Source organism: Phalacrocorax aristotelis, chromosome 2 (genome assembly GCF_949628215.1).
Source record: "Phalacrocorax aristotelis chromosome 2, bGulAri2.1, whole genome shotgun sequence".
Classification (NCBI taxonomy): Eukaryota; Metazoa; Chordata; class Aves; order Suliformes; family Phalacrocoracidae; genus Phalacrocorax; species Phalacrocorax aristotelis.
The window spans coordinates 143,468,570-143,492,408 of record NC_134277.1 but is presented as its reverse complement, the minus strand read 5'-3'; the positions used below and the strand labels follow the sequence as shown (position 1 = coordinate 143,492,408).

General features: G+C 42.6%; 1 protein-coding gene across 2 annotated transcripts in view; it reads right to left on the bottom strand.

The window, feature by feature from the left end:
- The window catches only part of LAPTM4B (lysosomal protein transmembrane 4 beta), a 64,048-nt gene that overhangs the window by 12,969 nt on the left and 27,240 nt on the right, over window positions 1–23,839 (bottom strand). For both annotated transcript variants that reach the window (XM_075085465.1, XM_075085464.1), the window contains exons 5-6: window positions 15,735–15,833; window positions 8,564–8,659 (exon numbers count right to left, since the gene is read on the bottom strand). In XM_075085465.1, the coding sequence (XP_074941566.1) occupies window positions 8,564–8,659; window positions 15,735–15,833 (195 nt within the window). The remainder of the gene's footprint in view (window positions 1–8,563; window positions 8,660–15,734; window positions 15,834–23,839) is intronic.

The following is a 23,839-nucleotide window of genomic DNA, read 5'->3' as shown; positions in this document are numbered from 1 at the left end:
GTTATCTTCATCTCACCAGATGGACTGTTTTGCCCTATCTATATGCCTAGGGACATAAGGTGACCCAATGTCAGTCTTTGGGCACCACAACAGGGAGATGGGCCAGTTGTAAAGTTTGGAGGTAGATTTTTGAAGTCTCATTATAACGTTTGGGAGCAGCAAGATCTGGGATTTTGAGATGACCTATCTCTAGTTCTGTCTTCCATACATATTTTTCACTAATTTTTATTTTTCTACAAACACATTCTTTTGTATCACTATTAAAAAGTAAGACATAATATTGAAATATAAAATACAGATTTTCTTGCACAGTATATTTAGGCATTTCCTAGTGAATGTTGAAGGGAAGCCAAATTATTATAATACCGTGTTAAAACTACAAAGGATAAGTGTCATGAAAGGTGATGAACTGACAGCTTGAGGGAAAACTCTTATGTTTATATAAAAATCCCTTAATGTTGGTAAATCACATCTGTAAAGTGCCAATCAACCAGAAACTCCCACAAATTTTTGCAGATCTTCAAAATTTGGTACATGAATGCCCACTCAGCTTTGTTCTTTCTGACTTTGAGTGTTTGTCACACAGTTCATTTAAAGCAGACTTTGCTTTCCTCACTGCCCATAAGACAGAGGACCAAAGCCACAAGTACTGTGCAGTTCGGGACAGACTGCAGCGGACAGCCCGATGCCCATAAAGAGTCCTGAGGGAGCCTGGGGAAGAGCACAGTTATGCTACGGGACCCATTAAAGTGAACTGAAATCAGACTGAAAGGATGGTCCAGAAATCACCAGAAGCCATTAATTACCACAGGAAGCCAGGCCTCTCAATGATCGTCACACCCTCAGCAAAACAACCGCAGCTGGGCGCTCCTCCCCGGTAGGGAGCTGAACTTCACTTTCACACAGTCTCTGAGAGAACAATGCCACCTGCTGAACCACCAGCTGCAGCAGCTCCCTGCCATCTAACTGATGGCTGGTGTTCTTTCTGTATCTGCATAGTTTGTGGTGTTGGGTAAGTTTCGGCAGGGAGGCTCGGGGCTGGAGGGACTGGGACGTGAAAGTCGTTCCTCCTCTGCTTGGCAAAGGCCAGGCTTGTGCTGTGCAAGGGGATGTGATGCAAAGAAACCAGATGAGCTAGTGCTGGAGCTGAAGGCAGGACCGCCTCTGGGAAGAGCAGCTTTGCAGAAGGGCAGGGCTTCTAGCGTGGGCCAACTCTACGGCTACAAAGCCACAGCATGGCTCACTCCTGCCAGGACTTGGCCTCTTGCACCCTGCTTCATTTCCCTGTTTGAACAATACCTGCCTGAGTGAATTCAGGCCTCCCCCATCCTTGGTGCACAGTATAACTACAACTTGAGCCTGACCCAGAAAATTCACGCATGGCTCAGCTTATACACCCATATATACTTGGCAACAGGGTTTTAAGTTGTCATCGGCTTTTGCCACACTGATACATATCCTTGGAATTATACTGAAGACTTTGACTCATTTTTTTTAAGCCCACAAAACAGCAGCTGTCAGATGGTAATGAATCAACTCAGTTAGAAAAAAAGGGTCTGTAAAGAAACACTGCAAATTTATAAGCACTCTGTTTTTTCCTACATTGCAACACTCCCAATTAGTGAATCCAAAAAGACTTGGAAGATTTAAATTACATATCTCCATTTCATGTCTTCTTTTTAATCTAATTATGAACACTGAGAACAGATTTGTCTATTTTTATTGCAAATCTCTTACGAATTGTCATATATTAGAATAATTCCAGTTTTGAGCTGCAAACATAAATACAGTTTTGGTGTTTAAAATAAAAATCTACTGGGGAAAATAGATAAACATGTATATTTTGATCCTGTAATTCAGCTTGTAAGTAAATGTAATGACAAGTGGAAATTTTTTGGAAGTCTTATTTTTAAACTTAAGAGGGTATTTGTTCCAAATTGACACCGTTAATAGCCTGTTGCAAACAGCACAGCTGTCTTCTGGCAGCAGCCACCTAGTAATAGGTGACACCTATAACAAGAAGTGTGATTAGCGAATAGCACTAAGCAACAGAGCAAACAGGCAGCATGAAGCAATTCAGACCACAGGGAATGTTGGATTTTAAGACAAAATCCTCCCATGAACAAGGAAGTACTGGAAGAAATGGTGGAGTGTAGATGATAATGGGAAAGTTAAAAAAAAGAAAATATGAAAAAACAATCTTTGCTAAGATTAAAAGGCAGCTGACAAGGGATGGGACTTCAGGTAGAACATGAAATGCCGGAGCAGCTGAACAGCTATTTGTTGGCAGATACAGACTGTCATGATACTGTTCTGCAACTCAAAATCAAACAGAAGAGGAGGAAGCACACACATTGCACTAGCAAGACATGAATGCTGGCATCCATGTGGAGCCTGAGCCCTTTGAAGATTCTCTGATTAAAGACATTGCTCTGGGAATCTTTATAAGTGCATTTCTGCAGAAAAGCAGATCCAGCGTTTAAGCCACAGTCCCAGGTCTCATGTAGACTATTGTATGTGGTTACTAAGTAATAACCCCCTTTACTTCAAGTAGTTCTGCCTGTATCCTTTTCTTTCCTTGCCCCTACTTCTTCCTCTTCTCTGCCTCCTGTTTTACCTGCTTTCCTTCTTGCAGGTTTTATCAGACAGTTTCCACTAGGGAAGGTCAGAGCTCCTCTGCCTTGTCTCAGTTGGAGGCCCCGAGCTGAAGAGAGTGAGTCATGCAAAGGTATTCAATTCATGGTGTTTGCTCACTTTAAAGTATGCTCATGGTTACTAGTCACTAGAAGAAGATGCCTCTGATCTAGTGGCCCAGTAATACAAACTGCCACACAAGAAAAGCTACCTGGTGAACATTGCCAAGTTTCTAGGATTTTTATGCCGCATTATGGAAAATATCTTTAAAGCAGGACTTTTCTCCAAGTTGTCTTTGACTCTGACATGTACCATCTCAAACCTGGCTCACTAATTGGAAATCACAGGTCCCAAAGCACCTGTCAGAAACAAGACCTCTTGGGCATGGTTTGTTTGCCTCTGGGCTCCATCTCACACTTCAGTCTGTTTAATTGGCATGAGTCTAAGGGTCCTTCTCTCTGTCCCGAGCCAGACTAATCACCTTCCACACATGTAGAATAACACAATAACACAAAGAATGGTCTTCCAACTTTGCCAAATAATATTCTTCCTCTGCTCAAAGGAATCATCCAGCAGGAATGAAAGACCTAACTCTGCACTTCTCAAATAGGTCTCCTATTGCTTTGAGAAAGGGAGAGCAAACAAAAGTGTCGACAGATTAATTACAGCCTCCTTAGTTGATATCATGGCCACAGAAGGAATGTATCTGCATTGAAAAAACAAGTAACTTATTAACCATTGTGGATAAATGTATGTCAGATAGGATCTGCTGGAGTGATTTCATTAAGTACATAAGGATGTAAATCCCACTTTGAAGAGAGATTTGCGGCTTTACATTTTATCCCCACTGGCAGCATGACCGGAGATGAAGCTTCCATTGATTGGCTTCAGTGAGAGTTAAAAATAAACAAAATGAAATCCCCTGGCTGTCCAAGAGTACAAAGGAGCTCTTTCTGCTCTGGAGAACAAAATGTCTAACTCTGGGTTATCTCCTGTACTTGTATGCTGGTAATTTTTCCAAACTGGACAAATATTTCCATGGTACTGCTGTCACAGTTTAAACTATTTTTAGAATATTAATCTTCATCCATGGTGTGCTTGAGCAGTTGGCAGGAAAAAGCAATCTCAGATTGGGAAAGTGGAAAAAATAATCTTCAGGTTACTATGGTTCACTGTGGGGGAGTCACCTTCCTGCCATGCCAAAGTCTCAAACAGATACCTTCAGAAATTGAAAGGAGAGAAGTATTGGAAAACTCTTAGAGGAGTGAGATGATACCATATCCCCAAGTGACTCTGCTGTGACCAAGGTACACGGCTGGATCCCCAGGTCCTGGCGTTATCAGCCTCTGGAGCATAAGACAGTAATGTCTTCCCACCAGCCAAGGTCCAGGCTATTCCCCTGCCCAGCACCAGCTGGTTCCCCCACCCCATAACCAAGTCTGTTCATGCAGCCAAGCCGGGTACGTTCATGTGGTGTCAAGGGCCACAGAAGGAGGACCTCTTGCCTAACAGCCTGTAGTGAGAAGGACGTCTGTTTGTTCCAGATGGCACGCTTGCAAAAAGGATGGCTTAAACCACTTACACTGAGTGACAAAAATCAGATTATCTGGTAGCCCATAACTGTAGCTAGCAGGTTAGTTACAGTTCAGATCTATGAGTATTATTTATATGAACCATTTTGATCGGGGAGAACTAACTGGAAATTTCTGTGTTGGGAATTTCACCCCAGATCAGTTCACACTTAAGTTGTTCTCATGGCTTTATTAGTATGAAAATCAGATAAGGAATGCAGAGACATCTCAATATGTTTTAAAATAAAGAATTACTGAATTGGGGGCTGGTAACAGAGAAGGATCTCACGAGGAGCATGAGAGAAGGTACAACAGATGCAGGCGAGTGCCAGCGACTGGCATTGGCAGACCTGTCCTGTATAAGGACAGAAAACACAAAAGCTCATCTCTTGGAAGGACACACCAGTAGATTTCCACCATGTAACCAGCCAAGAAGACAACAGATGAATACTGCTGTTGAGACCTGTACACTCTCAACATGAATTTACAGAGTCATGATGGACTGACTTTAGATAGAAACAGGAGAAATTAACTGTGAGATTCACCAAGGACTTCCTGAATGCAGAGACCCAAGGAACAAGGAACAAAAAGCAGGGTGGCATGGCTGTGCTTATGGAGTTATCCATTCTCCTAATTGAATCTGGATGTGATATGTAAGCGAGCTTACATACCTTGCCAGTAGTAAATTAAGAAATGCAGTAAACCAAAAGATAACCTGGTTATTATTTTCAGAACAACTTTCTGGACTGGGGAACCAACTATATACAATCACAGCTGCTTATTCTTTTGAACCAAATCCTAGCACTCTATATTAAAGAAGTTTCCTTCTTTCGTAAAAGAAACATGTGCAATCCAAACATCTCAGAAGGGTTCACAGCTGCTGCAGCCAGCAAGTAACTGTGGACCCTTCCTATCTCTTGTGCCATAGCATCCGCGCTAGTAAGGATTTGGTTGTTCTTCTCCAGAAAAGCTCAGTCATTAATGTCGTACTTCCATTTAAATTGAAACTCATGGATATATTTTTCAAGGGGTCTGAGCAGGTAAAACAGGTGACTCATAGTTTGAAAGTTAGAAGAGGGAAAATAATTATCTTTATGAAGGTATAAGTAAATTTGTATTTATCTGGCAATGGAAGATCCAAGAATTTGATTTTGCCAAGATGTTAACAGACCAGAGATAAGAATAACTATTGTAGCTGACATGCCTTCTCTTACAACAGACATAGGTGTCCCTTCAAAAAATGGCACATAGCAATCATCAAGTAATCGTAACACGAATGCAATTGTTTATGGCTATTTAATTGTCTGTAACTAGAGTTATTAGAGGACAGGGTTTTACCCATTCCTTTTCCATTTTCAGTAAAAATCCTGCAGGTATATAGAATTTTGAATTCAATGATGAATTTGTTGATGATTTGTTATTGAAGGCAGAGATTTGTTTTTTTCCTGAGTGCAAATTATAATAGAAATAAGGTATACATTTCATTTTTAAGATATTTTTTGAAGACAGCTCTCCCCAAAAATTTTAAGACACAGTAATAAAATTTTTGTAGTAATAAATTTCTTAGCTTCATTGAAAATATTTATGCAACTGCAGAAAGATTTTTATTTTGTAATCATCCCAATATGTAAACCAGATCTTTTAAGTTTGGCAGTAAACTAATCCATACTCTAGGCCCATATCTAAACTCCATTCTAAATGTTTTTTGTAATACAGTGTCTAGCACTTGCAAACCTAATAACTTTTTAAAAAATCTTGTGTGCAGAGTGTAGATGAGATGCATTAATTACCATGCAGTACAATGCAGGTAGCAGCTGGGATCTGATCTCTAGATTTTGCAATTTTTGGGGTATATCTGAAACTTGTTACTCTATAGCTATTGTGCCCAGTCCCATATTTAAGCTTAGATTTTCACTTCCATTTGTACAGATTGGTATTTTTTCAGCTAATGCTGATGATAAGCGTATCAGAGCTTACTTTGTTTACAATCATGCAAATAGGGGTTTTTGCTGATGTCTCTCCATATAGGTATAGAAAAAAAAGTCCTTCTGAGTCTATGATTTGCACAGGTGAAGGGAGGGAAGGACAGTCTTCTGATTCCCACTGGAGAATGATGAGGATTTAATCGTACAAACTGTTGTTCCTTGCTGAAGCTCAGCAATGAGCAGAAGAAAGAAAGAGGGTGCTTAGGAATGCATCAGCTCCTCCATCACATTGCTGCGTGCACTGCGCTGGTGGGTGTCCACAGAACTTGTCGGGGAAGGATGTGCAAGAAACGGAGACCAACTTGTGTCACCTAGGGATGAAGGAGCTCATCCTGACTGTGGAGAAGCTGTCTAATGTGGGTTTGAATGAAGCTTGCCTCCACCCCAAATAAATAATTTAAAACCCAGGCTGTTTGTGACTCTCTCTTCTCCTGCCTCTCTGGCTAGAACTGAGAAACTTCCCCAGCAGCATTGCTCCTGAGCCTTTCTGTACTCCTGAACAAGAATTTTTGAGTTAATGTTTTGGTTAGCCAATAAATTCCCAAACAGCTCTTTCTATAGGACGTGATTTAACATCATCTCGTTGAACTTACTTAGAAAGAATGAACAACAAATGTGTCATACCTGAAAGAAAGAGATTCTGACCATATGCAAATTAAGGAGGTGTAAATATTGAGGAAAGAAGAGTCGTCCCATGGTCAGGGCACTATCTAGGAATGCACAGCCTTTCTGAAAACCTGCCTCTGCTGTAGCTGTCTTGTAAGATCAAGATAAGCAAAGTTAAACTCTTAGTGCAAGAATGTGTCACCTGTAAACAGGATAAAAGGGCATCCTTTCCTCACAGAAATACAAGTGCTTTAAAGATGAGGAGGCAGCTCAGAGTACTTTGGTAATTACTAAATATAAAAGTACCGAGAGGTGCTTTGGTAACCAGGATCTCTGAAAACAAGAGTCTTTTGCTTTGTAAAGGCAGCAGTGGAGCAGGTGGCTTTAATGTAGCTTTATAAATGCCTTGGTAAGTTTAATTTCCCAGATAATCCAACTGACGTTCTCCCACCACCGAGTCTGCCAGTTCTGTGGGTTGTAGGGTTAGCAATGTTTGAAGCTGAGTTACAACTACCCACTGTCTGAACAAAAGAGCTATCCAAACTATTTCTAACAAAACTCCTGATTTTACTCGAAATAGATTCCAGTAAAGAAATAGTAGTACTTCTTAGCTTTCAATAAACCCATATTTTTACACTTAAATGTCCTGGTTGCCAGCTCTGATCATAGTCTGTAAAACTTCTTATGCTTTTCTTAAAGCTTCAGGTACTGAAGACAAATAACTATGCAAGAGTTACAACTTTCTTTTAAAAGTAGTAATAGTTTTCTAAGCCCTCGTGGCTGCACAGGAATCACTCATTCCAGTGGTTTAAAGCTGACAGTCTAATACCTCAGCGTGTGGAGACCACCCACATTTTTGGAAAGCCTGAGGAAAGCAATCCTGAAATTTTACTCAGATGATTGAAAGGTCCAGGTTCATGCTGCTCTCATTCTGTTATGTAAGTGATGTAAAGACCCTCATTACATAAACAAGTGGAGTCACCCCAGGGACTGATCTGGCACCGTGCCCTCAGTGTGTAGCTTGGGTGGAACCAAGCAGCTCCACAGAGGTACTGCTGCGAAGAGGACTATCTCTTTCCAGGGACCCTTTCTTCTTGCATTGCTTCAGTGCCTTATGCAACAAGCAAGATATTGCTTAGCAGTCGTGCCCTATGCATATGCGTGTCAGCACTAAACTACTATAAAGTGAACTGACACCTTCCATTCTTTGAGGTTAAATCTGTTTATTAATTTCTTTCATGTGGATCTCTATTTAATTTTGTCTCCTTACTATACAAATCCCATCGTGCACTGGGAGATGAATCACTGAACTTTTGTTGCCATTTAGCTCCTCTCTGTGAGTGTGTAAAGCACTACACCAGACGCTGGGTGTCCTAAATCACAGTTTCTATAGCTAAATCCACACTTCACAGCAGTCGTAGACCATGGCATTCCTAGGTCCTAATCAGCCCCCCTGCTGTCCAGATCATCACACAGCTGGAGAGCTCAGAACTGAAGGTCATTCCTGGGGCCACGAGGTAAGCTGTAGTTTATGCTTAATATAGATTCTTTACCAGACCTTATGCATAAAATAAACCCAGTATTTTAGCAATACATTAGATTAGTAACTATAGCACACCAGTCTGTTGAATCTCAGGTCTAAACATAACCAGCAGATGAGGACTCTCAAAGGAATTAAGGTGGTTAACTAAGGAGTCAGAAAATAATAGAATATAAAGCTATTAAATGCATAATATTAGCCAAGTATTGGTGATCTAACATCCTTACCGCAGTGTCATTGGTGGTAATGTACACCAACACATCCGAGTTGTTTCTGCCATTAATGTATCGGTAACAGTTCCATACGCAGCTTATCAAGTAACCCTGCAAAGAAAAGGGATTTATTATTCTGTGCAGAAAATAAACCATATATATTTTTCTGTTAGAGCATTTCTATTCTTATATAAATATGAATATGAGCCTGACAGAAGCATAGGACAGTCACTTTGCTGGTTGCAGTGACTGTAAGTATGTGTAGGGATTCTGTAAGTAATCCAGCGCTGTTCCTCATACTGACAGAGCTGGGGTTGTTCAGCCTGGAGAAGAGAAGGCTCCAGGGAGACCTTATAACAGCCTTTCAATATATAAAGGGGCCTTATAAGAAAGATGGAGAAAGACGTTTTACCAAGGCCTGTAGCAACAGGACAAGGGGCAACAGTTTTAAACTGAAAGTGGGTAGATTGAGGTTGGACATAAGGAATAGATTTTTGATGATGAGGATGGCAGACACTGGAACAGGCTGCGCAGAGAAATTGTGGATGCTCCATCCCAGAAAGTGTTCAAGACCAGGTTGGATGGGGCTTTGAGCACTGTGATATAGTGAAAGATGTCCCTGCCCAAGGTAGGAGGGTTGGACTACACGACCTTTAAAGGCCCCTTCCAACCCAAACCATTCTACAATTTGAAGATTCTGTGATTACGGAGACTTGTGTTGCACTATGAACCGCTCCATCTAGGCAGAGATAACTGAAATCTAGACCTATCTGAATGAACTTTACTATTCCAGAGATTTAGTATTACAACATATTTAATATAAACTAATTGTTTTGAAAAGAAAGAGTTTCTTTGGCCCTGAATATAGCTAAAGTAACATCAATTTGTGTATATAACTTCCATTTTACTTAAATGAGCAGGTCACATATGCTCTCAAAATACAGAGAGATATGAGTTCAGTCAGGCACCTCGTTACTGTGCACGGGATACTGCATACCAGCAGGGGTGAGTTTTACAACATAAAATAGGAGTACAAGTTAGACCATGACAAACATGAGAAAGTGCTACAGATGCAGAATCTCTTAGGGACATCAGTAAAATGTAAACAGAGACCAGTTCTGGATTCCTCCATGGTAAGGATGTTTAAATATTGTCAGCTAGGGTTTAGTAGTATTAAGAAGTGGAAGCAAACCCCAGTAAAAAGAGCACAAGCAGGGCGGGGACTAAAGAATTGTCAAGAAAATTACAGGAAACCCTCCTTGTCTTGTGAGTGGAAGCCTGGCCAATGACTGTGTGATGATCCTATATATCATGTGCATTGTTCCAGTACTCTGTTTCACTTAATCTGAGATTAAAGCAATGTATTCCATGTGACTGGGGTGGTCTGGAGTCTTCCTATTCTTTCCTGGCTCGAGAAAACTGCCAGTGTAAAAGTTTTTCTTGAAATCTGAAATTATGTCTGACCTTTTAACTGTTACTACAAATTCTTAATTTTTTTTTAGTATAAAGCAAAATAATGTTATTGCAGCAATAATCCTACTGCAGGGTCATAAACTTCACTGGTTTTGTTCTTGGAGCTCCCTTGGCTCTGGGTAGGGCTGCTGCCTGGCAAACAACTAGTTGTCTCCACTTTTTTTAACTGATTGGGCAAAGTGCTCACATCCATCGTCTCATCCACCAGCATGAGAGATTCCAGTCTGGCCAGCAGAGATGAGCAAAGTGACTGGAAGGAAGATAGGAGTCATTAACACACATGGAGGAGCAGGAGTCAGATCCTCAGCATGCCACAGACAAGGCTGGTGGGATTAAGCAGTTCCCTATAGAGCTTTCTGCTTCCCACGTAGTCAGACATTGCAGTGCTGAGGAGAACAATGTGTTTTCATAGTGCCCAACTTATATTTTTACTTAGCAGGTTCTGCATAGCAGTTCTTTCACAGACTTAGCGTGTGCAAATTAAACTGCCAGTGCTGATTGGATTTGCATGTGTGTCTCACTCCGAGTGAGTCATATTTTTGTGATTCACTTGCACTGATGACCTTCCAAAAGCCTCTTATCCTCTTGAGCTGCCCTATGCTTCCTCCCTCACCAGAGCTGTCACACACGAGCTGGGTGTTCCAGGATGGCTTGCTTGCAGATCAGGAACAGTTTTTTCCACCAGGGCCGAGCTGTCTGAAATCCAGTAAATTTGCTTCCTTTTCTTTACAGTGTCTTACAGACCCTGGATGACTTGGAGGTGTCGCAGATTTTGACAATACTTTTTACCATTAAATGGGGAGATCAGAAGGCTTCTGGAGGAAGCTGAGTCTTAGGAGAAGGTTAGGCTGACTCTACAACCTGAGCTGCAGGTTATGCAATCTTGCCCTAGGCTACGGAACCAAGTGATGTAAAGACATACACATATATACATATACATTTCTGGGGACACAACCCATCTTTGTAAGATATCCTTTACATTAAGCCTACCTATTTGCAAACCAATTTCTATACTCCTCCTGTTAAAATCCAAACGGAGGGAAGCCCCATTTCAGATAATACCCTTTAATTGGTGAGAAGCTAGTGGGAGATTTATTTTTGAATGCTCCTATTCCATTACATGCTGTGAATAAAACACGTTTAACCCTACAATGAACACCTACGGCTGTTCCAGCTCTGAGCCGTAACTCTAATCAGCGCTGCTCCTGCATGCACAGGCTGTCTCTCAGTGGGTGAGGTCCGTTCCAGCCCTTGAACTAAAGAGGTCATCAGCCAGCACACAGCAAGTAATTGGCCCTGAGACACTGACCCACATACAGCTGAGAGCAGCGGCAGCTCAGAGCACGTCCTTGTCCAAGTGCTTTGGATATGTGCTGCTGGCCTGCTAATTGTGAGTCATGGAAATTCGTTTTCCTCAACCTGAAACTTTGTGTTCCTAATCACTCTTTTCTACTGACGCTGCTCCACCGTTAAATGGGATTGCTGATTCAGTTACCAATTTTTTTCCTGAAAAACTTGGCTGAGGTTTCAAATACTGCTTTAAAAAGAGTGGCTGGACATACGGTATATAAATATATCAGTTTTTTCTCTTGGGAGACCAATGTTCACAATTGGAATGGGTCCTACGTAAAAGGCATTAAGTCACTTCAACCTAATCTACCCACCCATTCATGCATACCACAGGACAGGCTGCTGACAGACGCCTTTTGAGGGGGGGCAGCCCCAATAGCCACCATGTGAAAGGACAGTGCACAGGAAGGGCTGAGTGTGGAAACAGGCACCGTGCCTACTTCTACCAGCTTTCAGTCTTCCTGCCTGAATGGTGATAAATAACTTTAGCCCCTAAGGAACTGCTACCCACAAAATTTTACAACCCTGCCTCTCACCATTGTTATTGCATATGCACTTGTTAAGCTGCAAAACAAGGGTAATATACTGATGATTTCTGCTCATCGGGCAGGTGCCCAACCAGTTGACTGACTGGCATCTTTGTGGAAATTAGAGGTTGTTGTATCCTGCTGTTTCTCGTCATGCAGCAAGGAAAAATCTGTGCCAATCTGGGTCACAGCAGCCCTCTGGGCAGCATCCTCACTGGCAGCAAGCACAGGGTGAACACTGCAGACCCGACAGAGCACCCGTGGGTTGGGAGCTGTCTGCACTGAGTCCCATTTTATTCTCCAGTTGCTTTGAATTTTCTACTGACAGAGCTGGGCTGATCTTCAGTAACTGGTGAAAAAGAGATAAAGATTTCTACAAAAACTGGAATTTATGTAAAGATTTCAGAGGGATGCTAATGGCAGACCAGTTGGCTACGTGTATTTCACATGTCAGTGCTGCAGGAGAAACAATGGGTTGCTATGCTGATGAAATCTGCAATTAAATCCAGCTTCTCAGCACACTAGAATGCGTATCTTGTGAGTATAAAAAGGCTGTACAAGAATCACTCCTTATAACTGCGAAGAAGTGCTGTGATTGAAAAGAATGAATGATGTCAAACCAAACCACTGGCCTGTGACACTTTAAATGGTACCTTATATGGTCCAGGACATCATTTATTTGCTCAGTCACACATATTGGGGTATGCAATTTAAAGCAAATGACCCCTGCTTTAGACATGCTTCTAAGTACCCTGCTACTAGCAAGCCCAGTGCTGGGATCTGTCCCAGGCTTTCATGAAACAGGTGGCAACCTCATAGCTCTGTGTTGGCCATTCCTGGGAGCAGGGATCAGAACTTGGCTGTTGGGGCTGTGTCCATGGTCCCAACTGCTGCTCCATCGCTCCTGTGGGAAGGTAGCAGACACCAGGGCGACGTGCTGCAGGTCAGGATTCCCCCTGCCAGGAGACATCCCCCTGTGCTGAGACACCAAATCTTTCAGGGTGAGCACAGAACTTCATTCTGCATCACCCCTTCCCATCTACTGAGGACACCAGGACATACAGAGTGGTCTCACCTCCAGGCTCAACACCTTGTACATGCAGGTTATAGGCACATTATGGAGACCAGAGTTAATATTCAGTTTGCTGAAGACCAGCTGGTCTCAGTGAACTGGTGTACCTTTTGGGTATCCCACTGGCAACTACCTCTTCCTGCCTCCTTTCCAGGAAAACAAAAGCCGAAAAAGAAGAGGAGGCCATACTCTGCAGCTGCAGATGGCTCAGGGCAGCCTGGGGGAAAGCTTTATTCTGGTTGTGTCTGTGTTCACCTGAGCCCAGCTCACTTGGGCCTGGGGGGCTTTGCCTATGGTGGGGAGGGGTAGGTTGAAGCCTTAACTGTTCTCTCTCAGCAGCTGGGGCTGGCCAGAGGAAACTGAGGCCTTGTTCCCCAAACCAGCGGCAGAGGAGGGTGTGATTAGAAAGCCACTGTGTTGGCCATATGCCATTTCAAGTCCTGTGTACATGTATATAAATAAATTTGTGCTGCTGGATGTCCTTCCTCAGCCAGATAGGAAACACCTATGTTTCATGGTATGTAACTCTGGTTCAGTTTCTAGATAAACACAGTAAGTGGAATAACACATTTTGGTCTACTCTGAAAAAGATTCTGCATGAAACCACCTGAAATATCCATTAGCTGCTTTGGATCCAAGTAAATCCTAAGGACTAAAATGGCAAGTGCTTGTGTGTGGTTAGCTGGCTCGCTTTCTTACTACCCTCTCTTGTCCCCCTTCCCTTTTCACAATCCCATGACTGCAAAGCACAAAACCACAATCTACTACTGCTATATCTTGATTTCTGCTCAATACTGTTTTCGTCTGCATGTGGCTTCACCTAAAACAGAAGTGTCATGATGCCAAATGTTTCTAAGGAATTACGTGATTCTGTTTCATATTTTACACCAGCTGAATGTGGCTTTTCCTACTGTAGCTTTTCCTAGGTTACAATGTTTTGGTTTCTCTCCCTATTTCTAGTCAAACTCCAGAGGGAGAAGGAGCTCAGGCGTATTTTTATGCACAGTACCTTTTCAGTTTCAGTATATAAATGTGGTACCATCTGTTAAGTCTATCAGTGATAAAGTGTGGTACATCTGATACTGTCCAGCTTTCTTTTCATCTAGCAGATTCCATAAATCTGCATAGCAGCTTTTCTGGAAACACAAGAAATTCAAATGAAAATGCTAACTGGGACTTAGCATGTGTTTTTATGTGAGTCATATTTTTGTGACTCATTTGCACAATAATATGTTGCTAGAATGAGCATTATATGAGGCACATATACTCTTGGAAAAAATATGTGTTAGCCACTTTAAAACAAAATTATATTTTTGCACTATTATTTCCTTGTTTCTTTTTTCTATATTATTTTTGCCATTCCAATTTTAGTTGCGTTTTTTTTATAAGCTTGAGATTTCCTTGCCATACTTAGTCAATGAAATACCAGACCCACCTGGGGTAAAAACAAGCTAAGGCTTGCATCTGAGAAATTTAAAGACCACATCCCTTGTGGCACCTGACAGATCTACATATTTATTACATTCATACATATTTCTTAAAAGTGCAAACAAAATCGGCTCCATAGCTGTGAACATATAAAGCCAGAAGGCTAAATTGTATTTCTAAATCACAGGAGTTGGGGGTCGACCTCGCTGGACCACGAACCTGGGTGCGGGGATTTCACATGAGCCCTGTCCGGCTGTGCTGGGCGATGCTACATCTCCCCTTTGTCTGGTACCTCCTGCCATCTCTAGCCCTCTCACGTGTGAGCTTTGCATAACAGCAAATAACTCATCCCTCCCTGTGCCTTTTTGCTGCCCAGTGTGGCAGCCCTTTACATTGTCCCTCCCAGAGGGATTGTTTGGATCTATTTACCTGCTCTACAACATCCTCTTTGAGATAGGGCATCAGAAGTGAATGCATGCTTCCAGAGGTGGTAGGCATCAAAACTAGCAAAGAAATCTTTAGATTTCTGGTTTCTCTATTCCTTTCTTAACATTTTTATAATTTGATTTACTTTTTTGACCAGAATTGAGCAGTAAGCTAATATTTTCACAGGTCTGTCTATTACAGCTACAAGATCCCTTTTCAGGTGGTCATCCTTAGTTCAGAGCCCACTACAGTGAAACAAGATTGTGCTTCCTCTGTGCCCACCACTTAGATTTTATCACCACTGAGTTTCTCTGCCATTTCATTTCTCAGTCACTCAGTGCCACGAGATCCTTCTGCAAAGATTTTTTGCTGATTGTTTCCCCTATTTTCAATGACACACAAAAAAATGTTGTTAGATCTCCTTCCCCTTCCCAGATCTTTTATGAATGTACTGAACAGCATGGGTCTCACTGTTGTAATGACCAATAATTCATCCTTATTCTCAATTTCCTAGCTACAGTCTGTGAGATGACCTTTTCTCTTATCCCTACACATCTTAGGGTCTTTTTTAAAGCCTTGGATGAGATACTTTGCCAAACTGCTTTTGAAAAACGAAGAAGTTTGTATCAACAGGCTCTTCCTTGTCCACTACATGACCTGCTCCTTCAAAGGTTTTCTGTGCCATGAGCTCCCCCTACAAGCATCACGCTTCCCCTTTGTGGCTTATATGTTCATGTGTTTGTCTACGAGATTTTCTGTTTTTTTTCTGTAATATCTATCATTTTGCTTTGTACAGCTGTCAGGCTGCCTGGTCTGTAGTTCCCTAGATCTATTCTAAAGCCAGGTCTCCCAGCAAGGGTCATTCCACCTATGACCAGAAGTGAACTTTATACACAGTAATGCAACTTACCTTAAAAGCCAAAATGATACTTAGGAAAAGGAGGATAATCACAACCAGACACGTAGGGTTCACAGACATAATCTCTTCCTTGTATGGAAAATTGGTTGGCTGCATAAGCAAAAATAAGTAAAACACTAAGTTAATCTCATGAGTCATTTAAGAGCCATTCAAGAGCCATTCAATTAGTGCACTCTATAATTAACAGCTTACAAAACTTGATGTGATCTATTAAATCATGAGCTCTCTGCACCAATAGCCAGTTTTGGTAAATTTGGCTGAAACAGGCATTGCAAAGACTCAGCTACCAAACATTCACCAGACGGCTGAGGGTTTTGCGTTTTGCTTGGTATGTGGTGTGAGCTGTCTTTTCCTCTGTGCACACGGGTTTTGCATCTGACACAACCTAGCAAAGGACATCTCTCTGGGAGCTTTGCAGCAGGAAATCTGCTATCTTGGGCAATGGCAGGCGAGTCCTGTACTTATTAACTAGTCATTATCTTCTAGTGGCACTGGTTGCCAAAGACCAGTGGCAGTTCCTTCCAGTAAGTCAAAGCAGGAAAAGCTGGACAGCACAGTCCTTTCACCTAAGTATTTGATAAAAGACATTGGATCTGTTCTGCTCCATCTTATTTTGGCTAAATTTGGACTATATCTCCAGGAGCACTTGCTACTGCTGCTGTCTGAGTCCATGTCCCCTGGAACCATCGGTCCTACAGGGGGGCAATGTCATAGCTTCAAATGGAAATGTGCTCCAGGTCCTTCTGTTATCTCATACATGAAATGGAGGTGACAAAATTGATCTTCCTGCTTAGCATAGGACCGAGGGATTTACAATTGTGAAACACTTTAAGATCACTGTCTGAAAAAGAAGCTCTAAAAATGTTTTACTATTATTTGCTATTGCTTCAAGAAAACACACCCTTTAAAACAAATGTTCCAAATCGTTTTGAAGTATTGCAAGACACAAGTTCCTGTTTCAGTTAGAATAAATCATTGTTCACAGACAGAACTGTTCTCCACAAAAGATAGCACCGCTGCAACAGTAACTCACTATAACTGAATGCATTAACTCCTTCTACACACAACCCCCTTTGTCCTTACAGAACTAATTACTTAACCAGGCCAGCTCTGCATCTTTGTCAGGACAATTAACTAGACAGAGCTATAACCACATTCTTGGCGATGATGGTGTAAATCCAGAGTAACACCTTAATACCCCTTATACCAGAACTCAGCCCACTGCATCAGGAAATTCTCGGGTTTTTGGGCAGTTCCTAGTGAGAATAGCTCTTTATTTAGCGCTTCCACGAACTGTTCAGAGTGGTTAACATCAACAGCAGCTGTAACCGTTTGCAGATAAATGTTACATAAGCACATTTTCCGCTTCTTGACAGCAATGTTTCTGTTCCTGTACTGAATGTCATGGCTGAAATTTTTATCACCATATCTTCTTTGTTGAGGTGCAGCTTTTGCAGGAAACTAGCTTGCTATAATTCAATAAGTTGCTTCTTTTTTTTTTCCCACAGGTTATTTCTAAATATAGTGGATGCGGTCACCCAGAGACCAACAAAGCAAGAGTATACACCAAGAAAAGATGCACTGAAAAATAAACACAATCCTAACATGCAGAAAATTTAAGTATTAATGCCACAGCCTGCCCTCCTGCTTGCAGGAGAGAGGGCATGCACGTGATTAGAAAGTCCAGTTAGTTAAGGACAATTACAGTAAAACTGCCCCCAAACCATTTTTTTAGCACTGACCTACCATTAAAAAACTAGTTTGTAAATGTAATAAAAAAAACCTCCTAGTGAGGTTTTGGTGCTCCTGCGCTCTGGTTTTTGGCGAGCAGTCTCTGGTCAAAGACTGGATGACTGCATGCTGCAATCTTGGCCATAACCTAATGGCCTGTTTGCAGATGTTAACATAACTGGGACTTGCACAGGGGCAAGAGGAGGGTGGGAAAATGACCAAGCAAGGTCCCACTACCTTGAAGAGCAGGAACATCTGCTGGAGCCATGAGCCTTGGCCAAGTCTGGGAGCAGCATGTGCTGCAGAGCAGTGCCAGGCCCTCCCTTACATCAGCAGTGGTTCAGGTGAAAGGACAGCAATTCATCACTGAAAGCAGCAAGCCAGGACAGCACATGAGGAGCAGGTGCTATGATTTGTCCCCTTCATGCTCAGCTTTCTGGGTCTCTGTCATGAAGAGATATGAGGTGCAAGCAAACCCCAGCGAGGCAGTGGGTGCTGCACCCATGCAGTGGTCACTCCACCCACAGACACCTGGGAGAGCTTGGTGCAAGGCATGAAAAACAAAGCTGGCCGCTCCTGGGGCTTCCCAGCTTGCTGCCTAGGAGAAAAATCTTTTGGGGCTGTGATGAATAGCCATGGGGCAGCAGGTCCATGTGGAAGAAGCTCCCTTTGTTTGCTAACTGGGCTGGTGGCGCCAGCTGACCAGAAGACATTTAATGCTGGCTTGCCCAGGCCGGCCTACAAGCCACCGAGTCTGAACTTGTAACTACAAACCTGTTTAGCGCAGTAGGAAAAGCAATTTACGAAACCTGCAGCTTTTGGCAAAGAAGCAGGAAAGATGATGGGAAGCATCTCAGCTGGCTCCAGGCTTGCCTAGTGCAGCACCGTCATGGAGCTTGTGCCATCGGGAGGCCCTTGGGATCCCCCCATGGCAGCAGCCACTCCCAAAACCTCACTCACTCCCACAGAAAATGAGTACCAACGGTGGTTCAGATGAATCAAAGACCCATTGCTCTTCACTGATTGCAGTGATAAGCTTAAACACCAATGTGGGTGTATGAGGTGGGAAAAGAAATTCTGCTTCTGTGCTGGGGGTTTGCTGTTATGTTTCAGTAGCTGAAATCCTGCTGCTGGGAAGACCCCAGGCACAGAGCTCAGTGCTGCAACTTCTGGGAAAAGCTCAATGTCAAATGTTGAGCAAGGTTTAATCGAGCTGAGACTGAAATATGGCTGGGTAGGAAAAATCAAGCCTGTCCCTGGAAATACAGGAGTGATTTTGCAGCAGGACATGATGAAATTTTCTATACAAACAACAGGTAGTTGTAACAGTGTGGCACTGGCATGCTAAAGTCATAATAAAAGTGTCATTTATAACCTTATCACAGACATGGAGAGGGCTGCCTGCATAATACTATCCCTGGTCAACTTTCAACTGAAAAAATGATACTGCTTGTACATAGCAAAGCTCTATTAGACACTTAAAAAGAATCTAAAACTTGCATGGAAAGTATATTCCTATTGTATATTTCTAATGCATAAGAAGAATAAAAAGTTCAAGTCTGAAGCCCGTTCTCATTCCCTCAGCCTGCTTGCATAACCTTTCACATTTTCCATCCCCCTCAACCACAAAAAATCTGCTTTAAAAGATGGTGTGGATTCTCATTCAACAGTTACAATCCTCCAAGTAGCAGAATCTTAGAAAACTGACAGAAAACATGAATGTGTCTGTAGAGTTTTTAAAGCTCTGCTATGAAGTTAGTAGTACTTCTTTGGAATTATAAAACAGCATTAAAAATGTCAGAAAGGATATTCCTTTTTTAAGCTTTAGTTTATAGGAAAAATTTCTTTAATCTCTTTTATGTTCTCTAGACATTTCCCCATGGATTTAAAAGCATGACTGATACTACCTGAATTGTTAAGACAGCAGCATTGCAGGTAGTCCCATAGTAAAGTTATTTAATATACTTTGAAATTTTCTTTAGATGAACTGCAATAGTCCTGTACTTTAATAAAAAACAAGTTTGTGTAACTCAGTTGCAGACTGGCCTGTTCTGCACCTCTGCTTCAATCCATTTTGTATACTGTTATCGGATGATAGAAAATGAAGTGTTTAATTTCACAGAATCACAGAATGGTAGGGGTTGTAAAGGACCTCTGGAGATCACCTTGTCCAACCCCCCTGCTGGAGCAGGCACACCTAGAGCAGGGGGCACAGGAACACGTCCAGGCAGGTTTTGAATGTCTCCAGGCAAAGAGACTCCACAACCTCCCTGGGCAACCTGTGCCACTGCTCTGGCACCTGCACAGGAAAGAAGGGTTTTTTCTCACGTTTAGCTGGAATTTCCCATGTTCCAACTTGTGCCCATTGCCCCTTGTCCTGTCATTGGGCAACACTGAAAAGAGCCTAGTCCCATCGTCCTGACACCCACCCTTTAGATATTTATAGGTATTGATGAAATCCTTCCTCAGTCTTCTCTTCTCCAGGCTAAACAAACCCAAGTGTCTCAGCCTTTCCTCATAAGGGAGATGCTCCAGCCCCCTGGTCATCTTGGCAGCTCTCCACTGGGCTTGCTCAAGCAGTTCCACATCCTTCTTAAACTGAGGGGCCCAAAACTGGACACAGGACTCCAAATGTGGTCTCACCAGGGCAGAGCTGAGGAGGAGGATAACCTCTCTTGATCTGCTGGCCACACTCCTTTTAATGCATCCCAGGATACCATTGGCCTTCTTGGCCACAAGGGCACGTTGCTGGCTCATGGTTGGCTTGTTGCCCACCATCACTCCCAGATCCTTCTCAGCAGAGCTACTTTCCAGTAGTTCAGCCCCCAGGCTGTACTGGTGCATGGGGTTGTTCCTCCCCAGGTGCAGGAACTTGCACTTGCTCCTGTTGAATATCATGATGTTCCCCTCGGCCCAGCTCTCCAGCCTGTCCAGGTCTCGCTGGATGGCAGCACAGCCTTCTGGTGTATCAGCCACTCCTCCCAGCTTGGTATCATCAGCGAACTTGATGAGGTTACACTCTGTCCCATCTTTGAGGTCATTGATGAATATGTTGAACAGCGCTGGGCCCAGCATAGACCCCTGGGGAACACCGCTAGTGACAGGCCTCCATCCAGACTCTGTCCCATTAATCATGGCCCTCTGAGTTCTGTTGTTGAGCCAGTTCTCTGTCCACCTCACTGTCCACTCATCCAACCCACACTTCCTTAGCTTGCCTGTGAGAAGGCTATGGGAGACAGCGTTGAATGCCTTACTGAGGTCAAGATAGACAGCAGCCACTGCTCTCCCTTCGTTGACCCAGCCAGTCACGCCATCACAGAAGGCTATCAGGTTGGTCAAGCATGATCTTCCCTTGGTGAATCCATGTTGACTACTTCTGATAACCTTCTTGTCCTCTATGTGCCTGGAGATGACCTCCAGGATGAGCTGCTCCATCACCTTTCTGGGGATGGAGGTAAGGCTGCCTGCCCCTATAGTTCCCCAGGTCCTCATTCTTGCCCTTTTTGAAGATTGGAGTGACATTGGCTACCCTCCAGTCCTTGGGCACCTCTCCTGTCCTCCAAGACCTTTCAAAGATGATGGAGAGTGGCTCAGCAAGAACAACCATCAGCTACCTCAGCACTCGTCGGTGCATCGCATCGGGGCCCATAGATTTGCGAGGATCCAGTTTGCATAGGTGAATTTGAAGGCTTTAGAAAGCCAGTATATCAAAGCTTAGGTGGGTCTAAAGAAAAGAAATGTGCTTTAGGTCAAACTGCTTTAGACCACTACTGCTCCAAGAACCAAAATTTTTACTTTACACATTCTGGATTTACTGTATGTGAAGGTTTTTGTTTTTATAGTGACAGTGATAATGACCAAGACATCCAGCACAACTCTTAGAAAGTTTTAGCACATGTGAGCACCATACAATATTTCAAATACTAGACTTGTAACATCTACTTATTTTATATGACACTTCATGCTGAGATGCTCTTGCTGTTTATGGGAATTAAGTGGCACATCTGTTTGCAGCTGGGTATTCAAAGGCAACAAAAAGTTTCCAAAGACAGTTGCACCTCTGAAAGCAGTATCCAATATAGGCTGACAGTACCAGATACCCTGTGATCACAATATTCTGTATTTTACAATTGCAACGTTTTCAGCTAGGGCTCTGCTTACTCTGTTGATAGGTACTCATTTATCATCTTGCTAAAAGTACATGGAGGGTTTAGCAGTAGCTTGCAACTCACCACTGACAGACTGAAATCTGTCAGATGTGCACGGAAGTGAATGGATGACATAATTCCAGATACTAGCGTAAGGAAGTAGAAATGGTTAAAAACACAGGGTTTTGACCTTAGAGCAAGAAAAAAATGATCTTCTGAGACTGCCAAATATATTCCATTACATAATGCATACCTTCTTCCAGATATTCAATAATGGATTTGAAGAACAATTGAGATTTTTCATTTCCCTTATGGATCTGTGCTCCCTAAAATATCATTCCCCAAAGTCAAAGCAGGTTACAGGTCAACGCTGTAAGAATGCCAGGAAGAAACACAATCCCCTCCCTTGCTTTCTGCCTACCTTGGCAGACCTGTGCAAAGGGGGTGAGGGCAAGATGACTCTGGGGCTTATTTATAAATCGTCAGGAGAGATCACACCTAACTGGCGTGACTCAGGTCTCACCTACAGGGACAAGAGCAGTAACTGCAGTCTTGTTCTAAATGTGGTGTTTGAGATGACAAACCTATCTGCCATGAGTATTGTTAAAAGATAGGGAAACAAGTCCATGGGTACAAGCCTGTTTAACAATATTTTGGTGCTAGCACTGCATTGATGGTGTTAGTATTAAAATTTTAAAAAGCTTGTTTTCCATTTCATCTGACTGTGTGTCTGAGTATTTCATACCAGTAGATGTGATCTTCACCACTTCCTTTTGCTTTTGCCCACTCAGAGAGACTGTATTTGCTCTGAACCAAATGTGACATCCTTTTGCCAACTGATATGGTCCTTCCAGGTAAGGGTCCGAGGGATTCCTGCTGAGCCACTTGTGCTTGGGACCACAGCTAAGACACAGGAGGCATAAACAGTTTCAAAGCTGATGTAGAACAGCTTCAAAAAGCTTCAAAACTTCATTAAGCAGGTGACATTAACTGTACAAAATTCACCGCAGCTCTTGGTAGTTCTTGCCAATCATTAATCTCCACCGTGAATGATAAAATAGAATTGACTCCTCCTTTCTAAATGAACTTAACTTTGTTTAGCTTTTAGCTACTCATTGTCATTATCCCTCTCATCTAATTTAAAAAGCATTTTAATACCTTATTATTCTGCATATGAAAACTCTAACAGCATCACCTCTCGGTCTCCTTTCTTGGTAAATGAAGAAGGAAAAGCTGATTGTCTCTCTTCATACTACAATGTATCCAGCTTTTATATAGTTTTTGAAGAACTTTTCTGCATGTTTTCTGACTTGTAAGCATTATTCTTTACACACAGAAACAGACAGATGAAACCTATGTCACCAACTGAGAAGGGAAGTCTCCTCTCCACTACTGTCCATTATTGTCCACAAATCCCATGAGCAGCTCTGGGGAACAGCAAAAATCCTGGGGACTCCTGTTTTGGCACTTAGTTCCCTTAGACTGCATACTGGGTCACTGCATCCCAGGTACTGTACCCAGGTACTGTATGCTCATTTATATTCCTCCGGTTTTTACATCTTTTTCCATATAGCAATGTAACACACATTCACAACTGAACTCAGGTTCTCAGTCAGTCTAGCTCACTCTGATTAATGGCTCTGTCCTTAGTGTCATTTACTTCTTCATTAATCCCGGTGTCAGTGACAGGTTTTATTAGAAGTGATTTTGCTGGGAAAAGGCACAAATACTGACTCTGGGAAATGCAGAGGTGTGCTCACTTTGGGCAATGCAGGGATACGGTCTTTCAGAGGAACAGCTATATTAGGCTCCTGCTCGCAACCTCCTGCTAGAGGACTTGATCCCTCTAGACAGTGAGTCTAGGGAAGCTCTCCCAAGGCTGATGTTAGTCTTTGTGAATGGCCTCTTGGGTATCAAGGTTATTAATGGAAGTCAGGATGAGCATGAGACCTAGTGCTGACTCCTGGACCTTCCCCTACCCAAAATAGAAACCCACTGGCAGATGGCTGGCTTGACCACGACCCTTTGCAGCCTGCCATCTAACCTCTCCTAATCCATTTGATACATCCTTTATCGATCTAGTGCTTTATTGTTGCTCTGAGTATCATGCTGCAAAGTCACAAATCTTACGAAAGTCTATTATGCCCCTGCCCATCTTTATTGACAAAGCAAATAATCTTGTCAGTAAAAGAAAATGAGTTTTCCTGCAGGACTGAT